We start from the raw sequence: 22891 nt of genomic DNA on the forward strand, positions 1-22891 counted from the left end.
CTCCATCTCAAAGTCTTCTTTAAGCAAAAAATGACCAATAAAAAGGTGTGAAGCAGCAATTTTATTTATATTTTTAAAAGATACACATTTGTACCCAAATAGTCCACAGTGCATATTCGTACCCTAATGCTACTAAAAAGTACATTTGAGGTACCACTGTGGACCCTTCAGGTACAAATATGCACCTTTTAAAAAGATACTGCCCCAATGACAGCTCCTGCACCTTTATTTCTGAGAGTGAAGACGGTGTTTACAGCAATATTTTACAAGATTTTACGCTCATACTTTCACTGATTTTTAAATATCGCTCATATTGAATATTAAATATCGTGGGCTAAAAGATGGAACCATTTTGAAAGATGTAAAAAAGCTACGTAGCCAGTTTTGAGGAAAACGCGACACAGCGGGGTTAGTTGTAACAGGGTGTTACAAATAAGCCACACACTGTTGGACACCAATTAAACCAACACAATCATTGCTAAATTCTGAGTGTATTGTTGGGAACTTCTCAAATGAAAAAAGTTTTTTTAATATAATTTTTTTATTGCTAATAATGCAAATAAATGCATTGCAAAATGATGGATAATAATGCAAATAAATCAAAATGTGTTTATTCAATAGATAAATAAATAAATAAACATACTGTGCTATGTAGAATAAAAAATACATTTATAAAAATAAAAAGCAGTGCTCATTTGTAGGAGAGGCTTGTGTGTTGTTGGTAAAAAAACAGATGGTTGGTCTAACCCCAGTAGGGATTATTATTAGGGCTTATATTCTATTCGTTCATTATTTGGCCAACACCAAAAAGTATTACTCTGTGCCCCGCTCTCCCCTATGTCTTGCTGGATGCATCACATTGAAGCTGAATACTTCAAATGAATTTATATTATATCAATCAATATATGTCAGTTTTGTGGTTTGAGTTTCGCAGAACCCTCTCCATTTCATTTGTTGTGCTTCTTTGTCCACAGTTGCATCAATTTCTAACTAATTATGTATTTAAGACGGCTTTTGATCAATGTATTTAGCATAGTTTTCTGTATTCTATGTGCTTTGCACATGTCCTCAGTCATTTGTTTTTAAAAGAAAACATTGGTTAGTGCAGGGTCTGGTTACCATAGTGAAGCGTGTTCTGAGAATAGAACGCATTCCAAAAGTGAACTGTAAGCCTTGCAGCACAGGAGAAACTCTTGTTGGTTTGTGGTAGTGGCGTTGAGCGGGTGTGTCTTTCGTTGCGAGTGAATATCTAACTCCTGTAGTGATTCTCAGCGACTGAACATCTCTGCCCATTTGATTGATTCACGGTGCAAGACCGAAATCATCATCCCATTTCAGCTACCAGACCCCGAGTTCTTGACAGAAAGTCTGAAAACCAAACTGACATCATGGTTGAGCATCTTCCACTGGGCGTTGACCCCGAGACATCGGCTGCCAAAATGGAGAGTAAGAGCAACATCACATATTATTATAGTTGATTTCAATAAATAACACTAAAATACAAAATAAAAGTGAAATTTCATGGTTAAAGTGTGTTTAAATCATGGTAAATGAGTGGTTTAGTTATTTATATTTGGGTGTTTGTTTTTGGTGAATGATTATTTAATTTCCTCAACTACTCTGGAGAAGTGTGTCAAGATGTGCAACTGTTTATCTTTTAACAGACGACAAGAAGAAGAAAGTGAAAGAGACAAAGAAGATGAAAAAGAAGAGCAAGGTTGCTTCGTTCACCAGAGCGGCCTTGAGATGGTTCTGCTTCTCTCCCAGTGATGAGCCGTTCAGATTCCCATCCTCTGATGGTAAATGATGCTTTTGGCATCTACAGTAGATGTTTCAGACTGTAATGTTATGAATAAACCGTATATTTACTGCCCTGATCTGGAATTTACCATGAAACTGACGGTGTGTATGTGCAAACTGCAATCATCTGTCCTCTAACAGATTATGAGGTCTATGAGAAGAGGATGGTGGAGGAGGAGGAACTGAAGGAGATGAAGCAGGAGGAGGAGGAGGAGGTGGAGAAGGAGAAGGAGGTGAAAGTGAAAGAGAGGAAGACGAAGAAAAAGAAGAGCAAGGTTGCTTCCTTCACCAGAGCGGCCTTGAGATGGTTCTGCTTCTCTCCCAGTGATGAGCCGTTCAGATTCCCATCCTCTGATGGTAAATGATGCTTTCGGCATCTACAGTAGATGTTTCAGACTGTAATGCTGTGAATCTGGAGTTTACCATGAAACTGACGGTGTGTATGTGCAAACTGCAATCATCTGTCCTCTAACAGATTATGAGGTCTATGAGAAGAGGATGGTGGAGGAGGAGGAACTGAAGGAGATGAAGCAGGAGGAGGTGGTGATGGAGGAGGAGGTGGTGATGACGGAGGAGGAGGAGGTTGTGATGACTGAGAAAGTGAACGATAACACGAAGGAAGAGAAGACAGAGGAGGAGGTCAAGAAAAGAAAGGAGGAGGAGATAAGCAGCCAGCTGTCAGAGGAGTTCTGGAGAATGAAATTAAGGGAGGAGGAGAAGGAAAGTGTGGTGGAGGAAAATGAGGAAATAAAACACACTGAAAAAGCGGAAGTGGAGGACATGGAGAAAGACAAAGTGAAGAAGAAGACAAAGAGGAGAAGGAGGCCGAGGAGAAACCGCAGGGTGGAGGAGGAGGAGGTGAAAGGACAGGAAAGTGAGGAGGTGGAAAAGAGCATGGAGGAGAAAGAGACAATAACTGACATCGTAAGAAAGGAGGAGGTGGAGGAGAGGGTGGCGAACAGGAGGAGGATGACCACATGGACAGTTGACAGCTTGAAAGAGGAGTTGAACAGAAAGTTCCCGATACACAAGCAGCACATGTGGCCCAACAACAGACCTGCCTCCAAGGCCCAGGCTGCACGGCGGGGGAGAAACCGCCATATTCTGTTATGGGGACAGAGAAACGTGTAGAACTCAATAAAGTTGTGTTGAACAAAACAGAGGAGAGTGTGTCGAGTTTATCTGCTCAATTTCTGCTTCAGAAGTGTTGAATGTGTTCTTACAGGTTTTGAACATTCTTACAAACATCTTCATTTCTGTTCAACCCGAAGAAAGAAAGTCAAACTGGTTTATAACAGATGAAGGCTGAGGAAATGAGGACAGAATGATTGTTTTGGTTGAACTATATTTTCAGGCCTAACATTTAGCTTTTGAGATTTAAGACTTTTTTAAGACTCCACTGATAGTCTGAATTTCATAACAATGATATTACCCCAGACATGCTCAATAATGTTCATATCTGGTGAGTGGGCTGGCCAATCCCGAACCAGCTTGACCTTCTTTGCTTTCAGGAGTTTGATGTGGAGGCTGAAGTATGAGCAGCGCTATCCTAAAAATGTGCCCTCTCCTGTGGTTTGTAATGTAATGGGCAGCACGAATGTCCAGTCCAGGGGTCACCAACCCTGTTCCTGGAGATCTACCTTCCTGCACATTTCAGTTGCAACCCTGACCAAACACACCTGTTTGTAATTATCAAGTGCTGCTTTAGGTACTATTAATTGGCTCAGGTGTGTTTGATCAGGGTTGGGACTGAATTGTGCAGGAAGGTAGCTCTACAGGAACAGGGTTGGTGACCCCTGGACTAGTCTTTGGTTGAACGCATTGAATGACAGCACAGGAGGGAAGCAGCAGTCTGGATGCAGCTATCACACATTACTATGAGCTATTACATATTTGTTTATCACACACTGACGGATTCAAAGATGGCCAGATCTAACGTGTAGAAACTGACAAAAAGAACTCATTTTTAGCCATTCTGACAAATAATACACCAACAAACAACAGACCATTTCACAAAGAGGATAATGACGCATTTCAACAGTTCTCTTAAATAACTGAGTGTTTAATAAACTAACATTTGTACATTTATACAGCTTTAGAGCTACATATTTGCTTCGAAAGAGGTATTCCTAATGTAGTGTATGAGCAGGTCAGTGCATTTGACTATAGAAATATATAAATATTCTGCAGTTTTCAGTCTCACATGATTTTTAATGTCGAGGTTTTCTTTTTTATGTGCGCAAACTGAAATGCTCTCTATTGACAACCGCTGCTGAGAAACCTAGAAATGTGAAAGGAGGTCTATATTATTTGGACCATGGAATAAGCAGTAGTTATGGCTTGTCGTGCATTTTAAACATACTTAATGACATAAAAAGAGCCAATCCATTGATTACTCCTTACTTATTCTGCTTGATTTTGATTGGCCGGTGAGCATTCTAAGGTGTGCAGGTCAGATAAATAGTTCCAGCAGGTTTTGAGTGCATTACAGCTCTGTATCACTACGCTGAATGATTCGAGTTATTTCACAGTGAGAAATCAGATCAAAACACAACTGAAGGCTTACTAATCCTACACGCAGGAGCAGTTTGAGGACAAAAACCTGACAAATAAAGTCGAAACAGTGAATTTAGCAGCTGTGGATAGCAGAGGAATAACACTCCATTGCATTATAAGAAAAATAATACAAAGTCTACATTTGAAAGGGATCGTTCACCCAAAAAATGGGAATGTGCTCTCGATTTACTTACAAAAGAAGATAGTTTGAAGAAAGCTGAAAGCATGTAACCACTAATTTCCAGAGTAGGAAAACAAATACTAAGGTCCAAGCCCAATTCTACCCCTTAGTCATTCCTCTTACCCAATTATCTTTAGCTTGAAGGCGTAGGGCTAAGGGGAAGAGCTAGATAGCCCTTGAAACAGAGATTTTTAAGAGCCACACTCGAAACCAAGGGGTAAGAAAATTTCCCAGAATACACCAGCTACTGCACACGGAAGTCAGGAGATGCACAAATTTGTTTTTTTGTCAATATTACGAATTTCAATAACAAACAAACAAACACATGCATTAATAATACATTAATAACCGTGTTCGTGTTTTACCATCATGCTTTAAAAAAATATATCATAAAAAACCCCCGCTAAATTTCGCTATTTATAATCCCTAATAACTCCTGTATAGTCGTCCCACAGTATACTCTTACATCTGACACTAGATGACACCCTGTCAGAAAAGTCCAGTGGTTGGGAATGAGCTGTTTACAGTGTCTGCTATAACGTTAATGTTGTTTTCATGTGTTTACATAGATGAATACGGCCACGGTGTAAATGCACAGTACAGTTACGAGCTTATTGCCACATTATATGGTTATGATAACATGATATCGTGGCCTTCAGTGATTTCCTGAAGATAAATACCAAAAAATAACACAACTGGAATAACTACAGCAAATGCAATCGTCTGATTTCAAATGAAGCAAGAGATGGCGATGACACATGATGACGTGTGCAGGTGCTGTAGTGCTGTTCCAATTCTTAGGGGTAAATTTTAAAGCCCTTCACACTCTGTTTAAAGGGCCAAGGGGAAGGGGTACAACAATAGAATTGGGATTAGGCCTTAGTCAACGGCTTTCAGCTTTCTTTAAAACATCTTCTTTAGTGTTCAACAGGAGGAAGAAACTCATACAGGTTTGCACCAAGATAAAAAAGTGAGTAAATGACAGAATTTTCACTTTTGGTTGAACCATCCATTTAGTAACACTGACCAAGTCAAATGGAGAGAAATATAGCGAATATTAGGATTCAATGGCTCAGTTAATCCTTACATACAACATTGTAGTGCATAGTATGTCGAAACCAAAGAAACCGCTTGTTAAGAGTGACGTCATGCAAATATCAGGTCCAATCGCTCTATCAAATGTATGTATGTGGAGGCTCAACAAAGGGTGATAATAAACGTTTACAAAGCGATTTAATACTTTCGAAAATCACAATCGGTGTATATATCCATGCCTAATATCAGATAGCCAGAAAGTGATCAATTTTTTATTCATTCATTCATTTTCCTTTGGCCTAGTCCCTTTATTTATCAGGTTATTCCACAGCGGAATGAACCGCCAACTTATTTAGCATTTGTTTTACACAGCCCTTCCAGCCGCAATCCAGTAGTGGGAACGACATAGTATGAAAAACAAATACTAAGTCAGCGGTTCCAGGTTTGGAGAGTGAGTAAAAGACAGAATTTTCATGTTGAACCATCCCTTTAGTAGCGAAGACCAAGTCAAAGGGAGAGAAAGCGAGTTAACAAATACTACAACTCAATGGCTCATCAATTAATCCTTACATCCAACATAGTAGTGCATAGTATGTTCGAAACCAAAGAAACCGTCACGCAAAGCAGCTTCTGGATCCAAGAGCTCTATCAAATTGTATGCGGAGGCTCAACAAATGGTAATAATAAACGTTTACATATCGATGTAATACTTCGAAAATCACGATCGCTAAATATTTATATATATACATGCCTAATATTAGATGGCCAGAAAGTGATTAATTTTTTTATTCATTCATTAATTTTGCTTTGGCTTGGTAGCTTAAAGGGTCACGAAACACCAAAACACATGTGTTGAGCTGTTGTCAGTCGTATATGTGTCCCACACTGCTAAAAACACTATTAGGACACTTATATTTCACTAAAAAGTGTAAATCGGTTGTTTTTGCGTTATTTCAAGCAAATTCGTACTTCCGGTTTGAAACGAATTTTTGAAGCTGCGTCACGGTCATGACATAATAGCATGTATTGCAGCCTGCAGACTGGACGTCTGTGCCAGAGTGAGTCTTATTACGTCTTACAGTGTGATGCATTAATGCATGAGTAAGGCTTGGTTCAAACCAATCAGCGCGCTCTATTGTGCAACTTCATTAATATTCATTACTGTCACAGTGTTTATACGACAGAGACGCCACGTTGTGTTGGCAAAACAAGCGTGAAGTGTTGCTTTTATAGTTTGCTGCAGTGAAGTTTCGTTTTCATTTTCTCTCTGTGAGAGCTCAGCTGGAGTCACGTGTGGATTAACAGTGTACGCGACGCTCAACAACAATAACTTACGTGTCTAAGGAGGATTATTGTTTACCTGAGAGCTGTTCTCATCTGCAAACGCTGAGATCCAGATTGGCTTGTAGTCTCCTCTTAATAAAGACGCGGCTCTAGTTGCTGGTGATTGTCCTGTCTCTACAGATTTGGTAAGTGAGCGACCAGTGCTCTTTGTTTATTCAGTTCGTATTTTATTCGTATCAAACAAACTATTGCACCGAGTGTAAACAAGTTAGCACTAACAGTTACAACCAAACTATAACCTCGTGTAGGATTTTGTGACCGGAATAACACACGCGGCTTTCTGACGCTACCTGCCGTGTGCATCTAAGTTTCCGGGAAATGCTGAGTTTTTTTTCTCTCATTCGCTGTGCGGTAACAAACATTGCATGAAAAATACACGCTTAGAGCAGTTCATTGAATCAAATATCACGTTTGTCGGGAGGGACATGAATGAATTCCCTGAATGAAAGAGCCAAACTGCAGTTAAAGTCCACCATTTAATAATCTGGCAAATAATTCCACTACAGATGTCCATGTAAACACAGTCACATTGTCCGCTGTGGTTGTGTGTTTTGACTCTGAAATTCAGTGCGCCCAAATAGACACTCCCACACCAAACCTCTTTTCTTCCTCCGACACTCCCCCCTAAACAGAGCTGGACACGCCCACTTTTCTGACTTTTTCCAAAGTAGAGGTGTGAAAACACCCTGCTGAAACGAGAGGGTTTCATGGCCCTTTAATCATCAGGGGTCGCCACAGCGGAATAAACCGCCAACTTATCCAGCATATGTATTAAGCGGTGGATGTCCTTCCCAGTACTGGGAAACACCCATACACACTCATACACTATGGCAAATTTAGTTGATCAGTTCCCCTATAGCGCATGTGTTTGGACTGTGGGGGAAACCGGAGCACCTGGAGGAAACCCACGCCAACACGGGGAGAACATGCAAATTGGGTTGCACCATTTACCGATACTATGGTAGCATTGAGATACTATGGCTCCAAAATACTCGCATTGCTGCTGTAGTTTGTAAACGGTAGTATCGTCATTAGCGATCTATCTACAAATCACAATGTTGCATGTGGAAAAAGTGACTAAAACGTTCACACGTTTGTGCAACAATAAATCATTTTATTTTAATAGTCTGTGGAGCGCTTTAAGGTCGCAAAACTGTAGAATTCACGCCTTTTATGGTAGCCTATTGCAAGTTTTCTGATGTTTCAGTTCGAACGCACATCGGTTCATTTCTGTTCCTGTTAATATGATTTAGTAGCTACAACAACCGCGACAATCTCTTAAAAAGAACGACTCTCAAAGTGAAATTTTGAATACATGATAAGACAAAATATAGATTAAAAAACCAAAATAGCAAGAAGAAAACATTAAAACAATTTTTGACCACTTCATATAGCCTAATTTTGTTGGAAAAATAAGATTTTTAGAACGAATTTCGTTTGGTGTATTTTGTACCTTTATTTTAATGTATTTTTTGTTGGTCAGTTATCTACAAAATAGTTTAGGTGAAGTGACGTGCAAACACTTTTTTCAGTAATAAGGGAATTCCAAATGAACTTCAACTAGGCCTATTATAACATGTAAAATATAGTATTTCTGAATATTCAACTTTATTTCATAGATTTGAGTATCGCAATGCTACTTGGTATCACGATACTTCAGCTGGTATAGTATCGTAATGTAAATTAGAGAAAATTTACAAACTAATTTCGAAAGCAGCATGTGATATGATTGACTGCAGCTGGTCACCCATCTACATTTATAAGTTAGCAAATCATATTAATCCTAACTCACTATAACCGTACGTTCACACCGAAAGCGGCGAGAGCGTCCAAGGTCGCTCTGGCCGCCCTGGCGACAACGCTGTCTGCCTTCAGCTCCGGCGGCGAAAGCGTCAAAACTCGCTACATTGATCTCGTACTTAAAGGAGCCGTTGCAGCATATCAGTTACATTCCTGCATAAGACATGTTTTTAGCGTGAAAATGTTGCGCACTTCTTATCAAATTCATACAACAATGGAAGATCAAGTTGCATGTGGTGTGGCTTTGCTCTATTTATCCAATATGTGTCCACATGTCTGAAATATCCTGAAGCAGCAGTACTGTTTTGTACAGTCACATCGCGTGAGATTCCCTTTTTTTAAAGATAAATTTATAAAACATTAATGAACATCAGTAACTCGCCAGTAACTTATTTAATGTATGTTCCTGTAGGAAAACATTGTAAAACCCTTGGGAACAACTGTGGTCGGAACCATAGTTCACAGGTCTGTGTTCCCTGAACTGCTATCAAGCGGTGGACGTCTTCATTCTGATTGGTTGCCGCCGAACCGCGTCATAGCTCATTACCATAAAGTTGACTTCATTTCAACTCTCCTCGACGCTCACGCCGGCGAAGACGCGCCGCGCTGCTCCTTGCTCCTTGCCTATCGCCGCCGGCTCTCATTGAAAATTAATGACTTCCGGCTACTTTGACGCTCTCGCCGCTTTCCGTGTGAACGTACGGTTAGTAGCCTAGCTAGATCTACTCCCTTATCTTCGTTTTCCGAAGAAACCCCCCATCCACCCCTTCTCCTCCTTTACCACAGGGGAGCTCTCAAGAACCGCCTGATCTCGTACTCCCCTCACATGCTCCATGGACCTGACGGAGCCCTGGGCTCAACTATCTCCAAGCTCAGGGTTCTCTCCCGGGACAGCATGCCAAACCTGCTAACATTTGTCAAAGAATATCTAAGTGTGAACTCTTGAAGTGAAGTTTATTCATAAACTAATTTCGAGAGGATCACGTGCTTATGATTTATCAAGGCCAGTCTCTCATTTGCTAATCACTATCTTCCAATCATATGAGCCCTAAGCTACTATAAATAGCCACAGTTTTCAGTTCACTTTATCTTCGTTTGGAAGAAACCCCCCTCCTCCCCTATTCTCCTTTACCTCTGATTGGGCGGCACGGCGGCCCAGTGGTTAGAACTGTGAGCCACACAGCAAGAACACTGCCGGCCCTGGTTCCACAGGACTGGTGGGTGTTTCTGTGAGGAGTTTGTATGTCCTCCCCGTGTCCGCGTGGGTTTTCCCCGGGTTCTCCGGTTTCCTCCCACCATCCAAAAACATTCAACATGCATAACAATCAAGCTTGTCTAATCCCTTGTGTTCCCTTAGCTACAGCGGCAGGGGAGTTCTGAGATCCACCGAGCTCAGTCTCCCCTCTTGCTCTGCTAACGGGAGGAAGCCCCGGGCTCGAGGAGCCCTTGAGCTCGGGGCTCTCTCCCGGGACAGCATGCCAAACAAGCTTTTGTAAATCATCAGCTAAGTGTGAACTCTTGAAATGTTATCGCAACAACCCTGCATCCAACGACAACTGACCCAGCCTGGGCTCGAACCAGCGACTTTCTTGCTGTGAGGCCCCAGTGCTAACAAATCGCTGAGCCACCGTGTCGCTCCCACTTACAGTTTTTGAACATAGTTAAAATATTGCTGTAAAATTCACTTTAAGGTGTTATATGACTAAAATAGGGGACATAAACAAATATTTTCTTAATTTAAACGAGTAGCAGCTCGGACCTGGACACATTTCAAACGTCACGACTTAGCAAGCGGATATTCTTTGTGTGTGTGTGCTTTTCTTCCACTTTACTTTAGGCTCACTTAATCCCTCCTCAAGAGTGTCCCAAGAAGTGCCCTTACTTTACAGACACCTAAAGACGTCCGCACACCCAACCATGAGCACGGGCCGGAGGAGTGCATGTCCGTCCAGTAGTTTAACATATTAGCTGGTGTGGTATGATGGACGGACACCATCGTCTGGTAGCAGCAGCGGCTGTACGGTACGGCCGGTCCTCCAGAGAAGAATGGAGAATGGGTTGGATTGATTCCTGCGGTGTGAGCACAAATGCCTACAAACACATCCTCCGGGGGCAAAGGTTTGGGTAGATTTATGGCAACCGCTGCTAGGGACAGCTTCAGCAAAGCTGAGCGAGAAAGCACATACGCCGTCCCACTGCAGTAATCCGGGAGGACCATCCCAGCGTATGCAGTCTCCGACATGAAGTGTCTGCTGGCGGGATTGCGATCGGGTGCGACCTGCATATGAACACGACCTAAATAAAGCTCAAGAAGTTCGCTCTCGTCTCTTTTAAAGCTCAGGTTGAGATATTGAAGCAGCGCGTTTGGGTTGAACATCACATCATCGTCTACTTTAGCAACATAGTGCGCCTGTGGACAGAAGCGGCGCGCCCATCCTAATATAGACAGCGTTTTAAGTGTTAAATTGGTGTATGTGTCAGTGAAGCGACCTTGTATTAGATCCCCGCGCTCTTTTGATTCTTCGATTAGCTCTTTTCCAATAACCGGGTCTGTTGGTTGACCTACAACGAAGAGGGTCATGACCCGGTGACCTCTGACGTGCACTTCCCCACCCCAAGTGTCCCGGATTGCCTGGCGAGCCTTTCTATTAGGAGGTGCAGTTGCTACTAAAGTGATGAGGTAGGGTTTGGCACGTTCGCACACGTGGATGCTAGGCATCAGCAAGAACTCCTCAGATCGGGTTGGAGGAACACTGTGTGGAAGAACCACCCCTTGAGGACTTTCCAATCGGCTCATCCCCAGCGCAGTCACCCATAATTCAATGACGTCAACGAAGAGGAAAGCAAGCAGGGAGCCACAGAAGACTATAATGAGGAGGTAATGGATGATCCCCAAATGGCCTCCTCGCTTCCCGAAGTGAGCTTTGCATATCCTGACACTATACCCCACCATTTTTACCATTGTTTGGGGTGTGGATGTAGCCGAATGTGTTAAATTAGATCCAGTGAAAGGATAAAATCTCCAACGCAAGATGTCCAGTTCAGGATGCACCAACTGCAAGAGTAAAACAAGAGAGTGGTTAATAATAAATATGCTATTGTCAATATATTGTAGTGGGTTTATAGAGACATTTATTTCCATATTTACTCTGCTGTGAAAATTCAGTTTCTATGCTGGTTTTCTTTTTATTGGAGTTTCTGTGCTGGTTTTCTTTTTATTGGAGTTTCTATGCTGGTTTTCTTTTTATTGGAGTTTCTGTGCTGGTTTTTCTTTTTATTGGAGTTTCTGTGCTGGTTTTCTTTTTATTGGAGTTTCTATGCTGGTTTTCTTTTTATTGGAGTTTCTGTGCTGGTTTTCTTTTTATTCTATGCTGGTTTTTCTTTTTATTGGAGTTTCTGTGCTGGTTTTTCTTTTTATTGGAGTTTCTGTGCTGGTTTTTCTTTTTATTGGAGTTTCTGTGCTGGTTTTCTTTTTATTCTATGCTGGTTTTTCTTTTTATTGGAGTTTCTGTGCTGGTTTTTCTTTTTATTGGAGTTTCTGTGCTGGTTTTTCTTTTTATTGGAGTTTCTGTGCTGGTTTTCTTTTTATTCTATGCTGGTTTTTCTTTTTATTGGAGTTTCTGTGCTGGTTTTTCTTTTTATTGGAGTTTCTGTGCTGGTTTTCTTTTTATTCTATGCTGGTTTTTCTTTTTATTGGAGTTTCTGTGCTGGTTTTTCTTTTTATTGGAGTTTCTGTGCTGGTTTTTCTTTTTATTGGAGTTTCTGTGCTGGTTTTCTTTTTATTCTATGCTGGTTTTTCTTTTTATTGGAGTTTCTATGCTGGTTTTCTTTTTATTGGAGTTTCTGTGCTGGTTTTTCTTTTTATTGGAGTTTCTGTGCTGGTTTTCTTTTTATTGGAGTTTCTGTGCTGGTTTTTCTTTTTATTGGAGTTTCTGTGCTGGTTTTCTTTTTATTGGAGTTTCTGTGCTGGTTTTTCTTTTTATTGGAGTTTCTGTGCTGGTTTTCTTTTTATTGGAGTTTCTGTGCTGGTTTTTCTTTTTATTGGAGTTTCTGTGCTGGTTTTTCTTTTTATTGGAGTTTCTGTGCTGGTTTTTCTTTTTATTGGAGTTTCTGTGCTGGTTTTTCTTTTTATTGGAGTTTCTGTGCTGGTTTTCTTTTTATTGGAGTTTCTGTGCTGGTTTTCTTTGTATTGGAGTTTCTATGCTGGTTTTCTTTTTATTGGAGTTTCTGTGCTGGTTTTTCTTTTTATTGGAGTTTCTGTGCTGGTTTTTCTTTTTATTGGAGTTTCTGTGCTGGTTTTTCTTTTTATTGGAGTTTCTATGCTGGTTTTCTTTTTATTGGAGTTTCTGTGCTGGTTTTTCTTTTTATTGGAGTTTCTATGCTGGTTTTCTTTTTATTGGAGTTTCTGTGCTGGTTTTCTTTTTATTGGAGTTTCTGTGCTGGTTTTTCTTTTTATTGGAGTTTCTGTGCTGGTTTTTCTTTTTATTGGAGTTTCTGTGCTGGTTTTTCTTTTTATTGGAGTTTCTGTGCTGGTTTTTCTTTTTATTGGAGTTTCTGTGCTTGTTTTTCTTTTTATTGGAGTTTCTGTGCTGGTTTTTCTTTTTATTGGAGTTTCTGTGCTGGTTTTTCTTTTTATTGGAGTTTCTGTGCTGGTTTTCTTTTTATTGGAGTTTCTGTGCTGGTTTTTCTTTTTATTGGAGTTTCTATGCTGGTTTTCTTTTTATTGGAGTTTCTGTGCTGGTTTTTCTTTTTATTGGAGTTTCTGTGCTGGTTTTCTTTTTATTGGAGTTTCTGTGCTGGTTTTTCTTTTTATTGGAGTTTCTGTGCTGGTTTTCTTTGTATTGGAGTTTCTGTGCTGGTTTTCTTTGTATTGGAGTTTCTGTGCTGGTTTTCTTTTTATTGGAGTTTCTGTGCTGGTTTTCTTTGTATTGGAGTTTCTGTGCTGGTTTTCTTTGTATTGGAGTTTCTATGCTGGTTTTCTTTTTATTGGAGTTTTTATGCTTTTTTTGTTGAAATTTGTATAGGATTTATAAAATTATTTATTTAATACTGCGGCCAGGATTCTGACCAGAAGCAGAAAATCAGAGCACATCACACCTGTCCTCAGGTCTCTACACTGGCTGCCAGTTACATTCAGAATAGATTTTAAAGTATTATTACTGGTCTATAAATCACTAAATGGCCTAGGACCTCAATACATTACAGATATGCTCACTGAATACAAACCTAACAGATCACTCAGATCTTTAGGATCATATAAACTAGAAATTCCAAGAGTTCAGTCAAAGCAGAGTGAATCTGCCTTCAGCCTCTGCGCCCCTCGCTGCTGGAATCAGCTTCCAGAAATGATCAGATGTGCACTAACATTAGGCACATTCAAATCAAGACTGAACACACATCTGTTTAGCTGCGCCTTTACTGTATGAGCACTGTGCTGCGTCCGACAGATTGCACTATCATGTTTTTTGTTTTCTTTTTCATTCTTTTATAACCTATTTTAACACATTTTAAATAGTTTTTATCTGTTTTTAATCATTTTTATTGTCTGCATTTTATGTCCTAAACATGTCTTTTTTTATTCCTGTTTATGTAAAGCACTTTGAATTGACACTGTGTATGAAATGTGCTATATAAAGAAACTTGCCTTGCCTTGCCTTATTTTATTAACAATGTCTGTTATATTTAGGACGACAAGCTCTGAACGTAGCTTTGAAATGACAGATTACAAAGAGCTATAAAGACGAATCCGTTCTTAATCCAAAAGACAGTATTACTTTTGTTTGTTTGTTTGTTTATAATCTTTTATCAAAGATATGTCTTTAAAGCAAAATCGAGAAGCGCAGTGCTTAAAATTCTTAAGCTTGTCCATCTTCATCCAAATGAAGTGAATTTGACAGCATACATACATGAGCTAATTTAAATACAGAACCCCTTCTGAACAATTGAGTCAGTTCTGAATGGTAAGAGAAAGAATCGTGATGCATCAATGAATATTTTTTTTTCTCTGAAACCTATAAAGCAGCTAAACATTCAAATAATGAAGTGGCAGCCCAGAGTCCTGATCTAAACCTGATTGAACACCTCATGCTGCAATCATTAGAATTATTCGCCCCCCTTTTAATTTTTTTTCTTTTTTAAATATTTTCCAAATGATGTTGAACAGAGTAAGGAAATTTTCACAGTATGTCTGATAAAATTTTTTCTTCTGGAAAAAGTCTTATTTGTTTCATTTCGGCTAGAATAAAAGCAGATTTTATTTTTTAAACACCATTTTAAGGACAAAATTATTAGGCCTTTTAAGCTATATATATTTTCGATAGTCTACAAAACAAACCATCATTATACTATAACTTGCCTAATTACCCTAACCTGCCCAGTTAACCTAATTACCCTAGTTAAGCATTTAAATGTCACTTTAAGCTGTATAGAAGTGTCTTGAAGAATATCTAGTCTAATATTATTTACTGTCATCATGACAAAGAGAAAATAAATAAGTTATTAGAGATGAGTTATTAAAACTATTATGATTAGAAGAAATCTGCTTTCCATTAAACAGAAATTGGGGAAGAAAATAAACAGGGGGGCTTATAATTCTGACTTCAGCTGTTTAAATATATATATTGTATTATATGCATTTTCATCAACAATGTCCTAAACTAAAACATAAACAATGCAACATAGACAATAATTTGATGAATGTCTCTGTATTATTTGATTATATCTGTCATCATTTGTTTCACTCACATGTTGATTCATCCAAGGAAGTAAAGGACTCCTTTTACGAATGGTTCACCCGATTCATTACAAGTGTAGATCACTGCTGTGGTAATTCGGACATTACTGTGTCTAAAAGATGCTAATCATTTACGTCAGCATGTGGAAATGTGACTTGAACTTTGATACTTCACGTCTGTTACGGAACATAGTAAAAAGTTAACAGGTAAAGGTAAATATTATTACAGCTATATATATATATTTATTCATTAACTTTTCTTTTAGCTTAGTCCCTTATTTATTAGGGGTTGCCACAGCGGAATGAACCGCCAACTATTCCCGTATATGTTTTACGCAGCGGATGCCCTTCCAGCTGCAACCCTCATATTATTTTATATGCTTTTATTTATTTGTTTACTTGTTGGTAATTCATTTCTTTGTGTTTTGTAAGATTATTAAAAAAACATCTTACTTTATTTAGTATTATTGAGATGAATGTTTAATTGTGACATTTCAATGTAATCTACATCTAATTTGGACATTGCAAGAATAATATTTCCAACAAAAGCATAACTAGTTTGATATAGTTTGAAACTGTTTTCGAAGTCAGTCAGCATCTTCCGGTTTAAGCGGTCTGAGGTTTGCAATTGACAGGCAAGCAGCAGCTGAACGCAGCACAGCATCTCGTTTTAACCACAAAGTCTCTCTCGCTAAATGCTGTGACTGTTAAACGACTGAGTGATTTTATCATGTTTTTATCATAAACGTTTAGCTGCATAAAACATAAGAAGTTGAGATGTTTACTTGCAGGATCTCTCAACTCTTTTTACAAGACCGGAAATCATGTTAAGACCCTGTTCTGTTGATATCAGCTCTTTTACATACAGTAGGAAACTAATAGAAAAAGCGGGAACACTGACTCCTTAGAGGGACTGTTTCTACAATTTGAACATTAAGTGTAATTCTAGTCTTGTACCTAGCTAAATTAATCATTTTATTTATTTATTTTTTTTATCAGAATTTTTCTTCTAGAGCAGGGATGTCCAAACTCGGTCATGGAGGGCTGGTGTCCTGCAAAGTTTAGCTCCAACGTCCTTTAACACACCTGCCAGGAAGTTTCTAGTATACCTGGAAAGAGCTTGATAAGGTTAACTGGGGTTGGAACTAAAATATGCAGGACACCGGCCCTTCAGGTCACACCTGTTCTAGAGTATACTTTTTGTACGTTTCAAATGACAAATGATGAATTATTACAAATTAATTTGATCAAATATCAAAATATCCCCTAGATATCAGATTTAAATATTCCCTACATAAAATGCATGCTGTATTTGGTCTTTTGATATCACTTTCTTACTGCACTATTTCTTTATAATGTGTGTTCAAAGCAAAAAAATAAATAAATTAAAATGCCTTCAATGCTTTGCAACTCCATGTTGGCTTGCCTGTATAGTTTGTATAGCATCATAATAAGATATACAGTTAAAGTCATAATTTTTAGCCCCCTTCGAATTTCTTTCTTTTTTTTAATTTTCCAAATGATGTTTAACAGAGCAAGGAAATTTTCAAAGTATGTCTGATAATATTTTTTCTTCTGGAGAAATTCTTATTTGTTTTATTTCGGCTAGAATAAAAGCAGTTATTAATTTTTAAACACAATTTTAGGGACAATATTATTAGCCCCTTTAAGCTATATTTTTTCTCGATAATTTACAGAACAACCCATCATTATACAATAACTTAATTACCCTAACCTGCCTAGTTAACCTAATTACCCTAGTTAAGCCTTTAAATGTCACTTTAAGCTGAATACTAGTGTCTTGAAGAATATCTAGTCTAATATTATTTACTGTCATCATGGCAACGAGAAAATAAATCAGTTATTATAGATGAGTTATTACAACTATTATGATTAGAAATGTGTTGAAAACATCTGTTCTCCGTTAAACAGAAATTTAGGAAAAATAAACAAGCTGTCTAATAATTGGGGGGGGGGTGTAACAATTCTGACTTCAACTGTATTAAGTTATAGTAAATTTGTCCTTTTAATATCACTGTCTTAATGCATAAGTATAATTTATAACTGTTTATTAAAAAAATGTATGGTGAAAAGCTCTACAGAAATAAAAATGACAAGTTGCTCAGATTATTTCTGTCATTTTTGTTTAGACTTAAATTCTCCTGATTTTTCCACAAAAATAAAAGCTTTTTAACTCTTTATCCGGTGAAGAACCATGCAACGTGACATTGATTACAAAATAATTTCATATAATACCCAAGTAAAACTCTGTTTTATGAGTGTATATGGGTGCCCTATAAAAAGTTAACCGTGAATAATTTGAGATATTTCAGTACTGCACTACTGTATGACATGTGTAAAAAATACAATCATCACATGAACTTTAACAGAGAAAAATATCAATAGCAAATGGCCTGACACATTAAAGCTACAAAATCAATTGCAAAATCAATGTTTGTTACTAAGTTTGATCACTGAACCAAACGTTTTAAAACGACACCTTATTAAATGCATACTTACAAAAGCTAATATTGAAATTATTATTGTATAAGCGTACTTTAAACAATATGGTCGCATATTAAATGATTGGCGTAATCTGAGACCAAGCGTCAATAATAAAACGAATAAAGACTGCTAATGCAATTAGCGATAATTGGGTTTTATATATATATATGAGCAATTCCAGCGTTATGGATGTGACATTTGCAGTAAAAACTCAAAACATAATTTCACACAGAAAGTATATGTTGACATTGTATCGAAACTTCTGTTTATATTTTCCAAAATAGCTCACCACAGAGTTATGGTAGCAGAAATATATCAATATGTAAACATGTTTTATATTTTAAATTAGGAAAATAAACATGCGTTATGGATGTGACAAAAAAAGTTTGCGAATTTACAATGGACAACAGATTATTTAGAAATTCTGACAGTTAAACTGCACAACTCAAAAGAAACAATGCTCATCAAACAGGTATGAATCGGCTCACTATAGAATTATAATGATTGATTTTATTTTGTTTGACATTTTTGCATTTATGAAGAAAAAGTGTCGTTATGGATGTGACAGATTTCCGTTATGGATGTGACAGCTGTGAAATAGCCACTTGTGTGATTTTGGCAAATTAAATATAATAGTTTGAAATACTGACAGATACATTTACGAGTATTTTTACAGTACTGTAAAATATTTGCTAACACAAAAAATGTAGAAACGGTTTGTCTTTTTTGGTGAAAACTAAATTATTTTTTATGGCAAGTTTGACATTTGCATAGAATTGCCCATATATATATACATACAGTTGAAGTCAGAATTATTAGCCCCCCTGTATTATTAGCGCCCCTGTTTATTTTTTTCCCCAATTTCTGTTTAATGGAGGGAAGATTGTTTCAGCACATTTCTAAGCATAATAGTTTTAAAAACCTATTTCTAATAACTGATTTATTTTCTCGTTGCCATGATGACAGTAAATAATATTAGACTAGATATTCTTCAAGACACTTCTATACAGCTTAAAGTGACATTTAAAGGCTTAACTAGGTTAATAAGGTGAACTAGGCAGGTTAGGGTAATTCGGCAAGTTACTGTATGATGATGGTTTGTTCTGTAGCCTATCAGAAAAAAAAATAGCTTAAAGGGGCTAATAATTTTGTCCCAAAAATGGTTTTCAAAAAATTAAAAACTACTTTTATTCAAGCCGAAATAAAACAAATAAGACTTTCTCTAGAAGAAAAAATATTATCAGACATACTGTAAAAATGTCATTGCTCTGTTAAACATAATTTGGGAAATATTTAATAAAGAAAATCAAAATCAAAAGGGGGCTAATAATTCTGACTTCAACTGTATATATATATATATATAAACCAAAAAAAGTCTATTACAGTGTAAACTAAAAGCAAAAGAGCTGAGTGCAGCTAAGCAGCTCCTCTTACAGACGCTAATAGGCAAAAACAAAAGCACACAATGCAGTTATTCACGAGCACAGCACTGTTCTGTGTTTGAAGAATGACGCTGGGTGGAATATCGAGTTTCACTTCAATGATATGAACATATACGAAATAAACGCCGTCTAAAAATAATTCAGCTTTGAGTATATGCTCACTAACGTTACCTCATATTTGACTTCGAATTATCCTTATAGCAGAAATCTTACCTTTCAGTGCTGAGGAATCCAAACCACGACTCGGCTTTCACATTTTGCCATGGATGAGAGATCCATACAGTGTTTATTCTAGGCCCCTTTCCGTGTCCATCTCTCTGTAACGGCTATTCAGGTCAAATCTATTCAGTGTTGCACGACAGGAGGATAAAAACGCGCATTTCTGTAAACTCACCGTCGATTAATGATAACTATTCAAGTCTATATGTTAAATTATGATCACTAGGCACTGTAGAAATACTCCAGGGCTCTTTACATCCTTTCAGTGAAGCGGATAAATGCGCGATACTGCCTGAGTGATGAGAGTAATTCCCCGCTTCGGACTGCAAAGGGTGCCTCCTCGTTTCTAGAAGGGATACAGCTGCGGCTACATTAACGATTGAATGAGAGGGTGCTCGCTGCAGAGCCATTTGAGGAGAGGTGAGCTCCAGAGAGGGGGAGCATGAGCTGTCGCTCCTCCTCCTGTAAGCTGTTTTAATGCGTACACCAACCCCACCCCTAACCCTACCCCCAGTGACATCACTCGTAGAAGAAGTGCAAAAAAGGTGGAGCTCAAGCTTAAGCTCCCCCTCTCTGGAGCTCACCTCTCCTCAAATGGCTCTGCAGCGAGCACCACTTGGATTGAATTGATGTATATTATTTAATAAATTACAAATTGATTGTTTTAATTAACGTTTACTCAACTCCTAACACTAAACCCAACCATCACAGTAATGTAAAACAGTAATTATTACGATGGTTATTTATTAAATTGCGTATTATAATAAAATAGTTATTTATTAAATTGATTACATTTCATTTTATTAACGTCGAACTCTTTCCCGACCCTAAACTTACACTTCACAATGATGTAAAAATATTAGTTATTATTTTACAGTGTCACAAAATTTTGCCATCATGACGTGCACGAGTAACCGCAGCTGTATCCCCTCGCTCAGAGGGCGTGTTTCAACCCATCACTTCACTCACTCGCTGTGCAAATCAGTGCACAAGCGTCTACTTGATTAATTATAAGCATCCCAATTAACTCTTAATTTACAGGCACCACTGGATAGATATTTGTAAGTTTATTGTAATCTGTGACGTATTAAATTAACATGCTTTTAAATAAATGTACATTTTTACATTGCACACGGTGCAATTTGAATCAGTAAGATTGCTTTTTTAAATTCTGAAATTAATATAATTTAACTTGATAATGCAGTTTTAGATGTGTGAGGAGATCCTGAAATTCTGGAAAGCAGAGTATGATCTTAAAATAAAAAATTAATGTCACCAGCCCCTAAAATGAACCAAAAAAGGTTTAATTATATTTATTTTTATCAATCAACATTTGAGAAGAAGAAGATAATATATATTTGTAGATATGTGCTTTTTACTAGCTAAACAGCTTGCAGTGCTTCATTGGATGTCAATAAATAGATCACTGGGAAAATAAAATAATGTGAAATGTTTTATTATTTGAGGCCATTATTAATTAATTGTTTATTGATTTATTTTATTGTATAGGTTTTTATATGTGCGTATTTGTGTCTACATGGATACTTGTGTGTATGCACAGCAGGTATATATTTTATATTTAGATTTGTTTTTAATTTGTAATAGTGTACAGTGCTATATTGTCTGTGTTGGTGTTGTAAATTACGCTACAAACACCTTGTAATAAACTGCAGCACATTTACTGTTATTTCACACACTCATTTCTCCAGATATTATTTCTTATCCTTGATATTATTATTTCAAATTACTAAAATATCAATAAAAGTCACTTTGTGAAACTGCAGAGTTGAATTCTTAACATCAGAAGTGGACAGAGCAGAGATCAACATCCCATGATGCAATCCACAAACATAAATAAACAAAAAACACTTGTGTACTACGATCACAAAGGGGGTTTTATGTTTATTCAGTATTGTTTCTCTACATCATGTGGTCAGATTTTGTTGAATTAACGTGCTTTAAAAATAAATTGAACATTGTAGATTGAGCATTTTCAAAATTGCGAAGTATAAAATGAAGAAAAATGTGTAAATAAATACACTGTAGATGTATCTCATTGTTTCATCAAAAGTTCTACATACACTTGGGGTCTAAAAGGAAGCCTTTAGGCAAATATTCAAGTGTAAAAGCTGCACATGCATGCAGGAATGGGTCATTTTTTTGCTTCCCCTTTTCTCATTCTAGCTTCCCCAAAATGCAAGGAAATGAGGATGAAGGAATTAAGGTAAAATCTATTTATATATTGAACAATTCTTAATCAGATTTAGTGAGAGTTCAGGGCTTGTTGTCGATGTTTGAATATAATTCTTTATATTAATAAAGCAAGATGGCATTTTCAAATACGGGAAATGTAAGCTCTTTTGTAGTAAAAAATAAATTCAAATAATCGGGCACCAAAATGAATTTGCAGAAGAAAAATGTCTGTTCCAAAAAACTTTTGTGAAAATGACATAATATGGGTGACATATTTTTTCAGAATTATTTGCCCCCTGTTTATTTTTTCCCCAGTTTCTTTTTAATGGAGAGCAGATTTTGTCAACACATTTCTAATCATAATAGTTTTAATAACTCATTTCTAATAACTGGATTAATTTATCTTTGCCATGATGACAGAAAATAATATTTTTCTAGATACTTTAAAGACACTTCTATACAGCTTAGAGTGACATTTAAAGGCTTAACTAGGTTAATTAGGGTAACTAGGCAGGTTACCCAAAAAATGTAGCTTTAAGGGGCAAATAACATTGTCCTTAAAGTTGTTTAAAAATAAAAACTGCTTTCATTCTAGCCGAAATAAAACAAATAAGACTTTCTCCAGAAGAAAAAATATTATCAGACATACTGTGAAAATTTCCTTGCTCTGCTAATAATCCTGACTTCAACTATATATTATATATATATATATATATATATATATATATATATATATATATATATATATATATATATATATATATATATATATATATATATATATATGATATGTACAGTGGTCATTATAAATCAGTGCAAAAACATTTTTATCAATTTCTCAGTAAAAATAGTTCATGCATTTAGGTGCAAAACAGATTTATTTAATGTATATATTTATTAAAATAATATTTTAGCCACCAAAGACTAATATTTTAAAATATGAATTTAAACGAGACATTTGTGAGGGGTGTACGAGTACTTATATATGTTGAGTACTGTGTATATACACATACACACACACACACACACACACACACACACACACACACACACACACACACACACACACACATATATATATAT

At 37.1% G+C, this 22891-nt stretch overlaps 2 protein-coding genes across 3 annotated transcripts; one reads left to right on the forward strand and one right to left on the reverse strand.

Moving 5' to 3' along the window:
- The first annotated feature begins 50 nt into the window (after positions 1-50).
- LOC103911582 (uncharacterized) lies at positions 51-2958 on the forward strand. Its single transcript, XM_087265681.1, has 4 exons — positions 51-1446; positions 1665-1799; positions 1942-2157; positions 2276-2958. The coding sequence occupies exons 1-4, from the start codon at positions 1389-1391 to the stop codon at positions 2929-2931; spliced, it is 1065 nt and encodes a 354-aa protein (XP_087121807.1). The 5' UTR covers positions 51-1388; the 3' UTR covers positions 2932-2958.
- An 874-nt stretch (positions 2959-3832) lies between these two features.
- b3galt4 (beta-1,3-galactosyltransferase 4) lies at positions 3833-19905 on the reverse strand. 2 transcript variants are annotated; one of them, XM_087265660.1, is made up of 2 exons: positions 19610-19905; positions 3833-11771 (listed from the first exon to the last, which is right to left on the reverse strand). In XM_087265660.1, the coding sequence occupies exon 2, from the start codon at positions 11676-11678 to the stop codon at positions 10560-10562; it is 1119 nt and encodes a 372-aa protein (XP_087121786.1). In that variant the 5' UTR covers positions 11679-11771; positions 19610-19905; the 3' UTR covers positions 3833-10559. The 2 variants fall into 2 exon arrangements, with proteins under 2 accessions (XP_087121786.1, XP_087121785.1); XM_087265659.1 differs by lacking the exon at positions 19610-19905 and adding an exon at positions 15461-15587.
- Positions 19906-22891: the final 2986 nt, after the last annotated feature.

Source organism: Danio rerio, chromosome 8 (assembly GCF_052040795.2).
Source record: "Danio rerio strain M-AB ecotype USA chromosome 8, GRCz13ab, whole genome shotgun sequence".
NCBI classification, from domain to species: domain Eukaryota; kingdom Metazoa; phylum Chordata; class Actinopteri; order Cypriniformes; family Danionidae; genus Danio; species Danio rerio.

What these genes read in the sequence shown, in the direction of transcription:
- LOC103911582 (XM_087265681.1), top strand. Translation starts at nt 1,389, where the DNA reads ATGGTTGAGCATCTTCCACTGGGCGTTGACCCCGAGACATCGGCTGCC. An exon ending in ATCGGCTGCCAAAATGGAGA is followed by an intron (nt 1,447 to 1,664) that starts GTAAGAGCAACA and finishes ATCTTTTAACAG; the next exon opens with ACGACAAGAAGAAGAAAGTG. An exon ending in CAGATTCCCATCCTCTGATG is followed by an intron (nt 2,158 to 2,275) that starts GTAAATGATGCT and finishes GTCCTCTAACAG; the next exon opens with ATTATGAGGTCTATGAGAAG.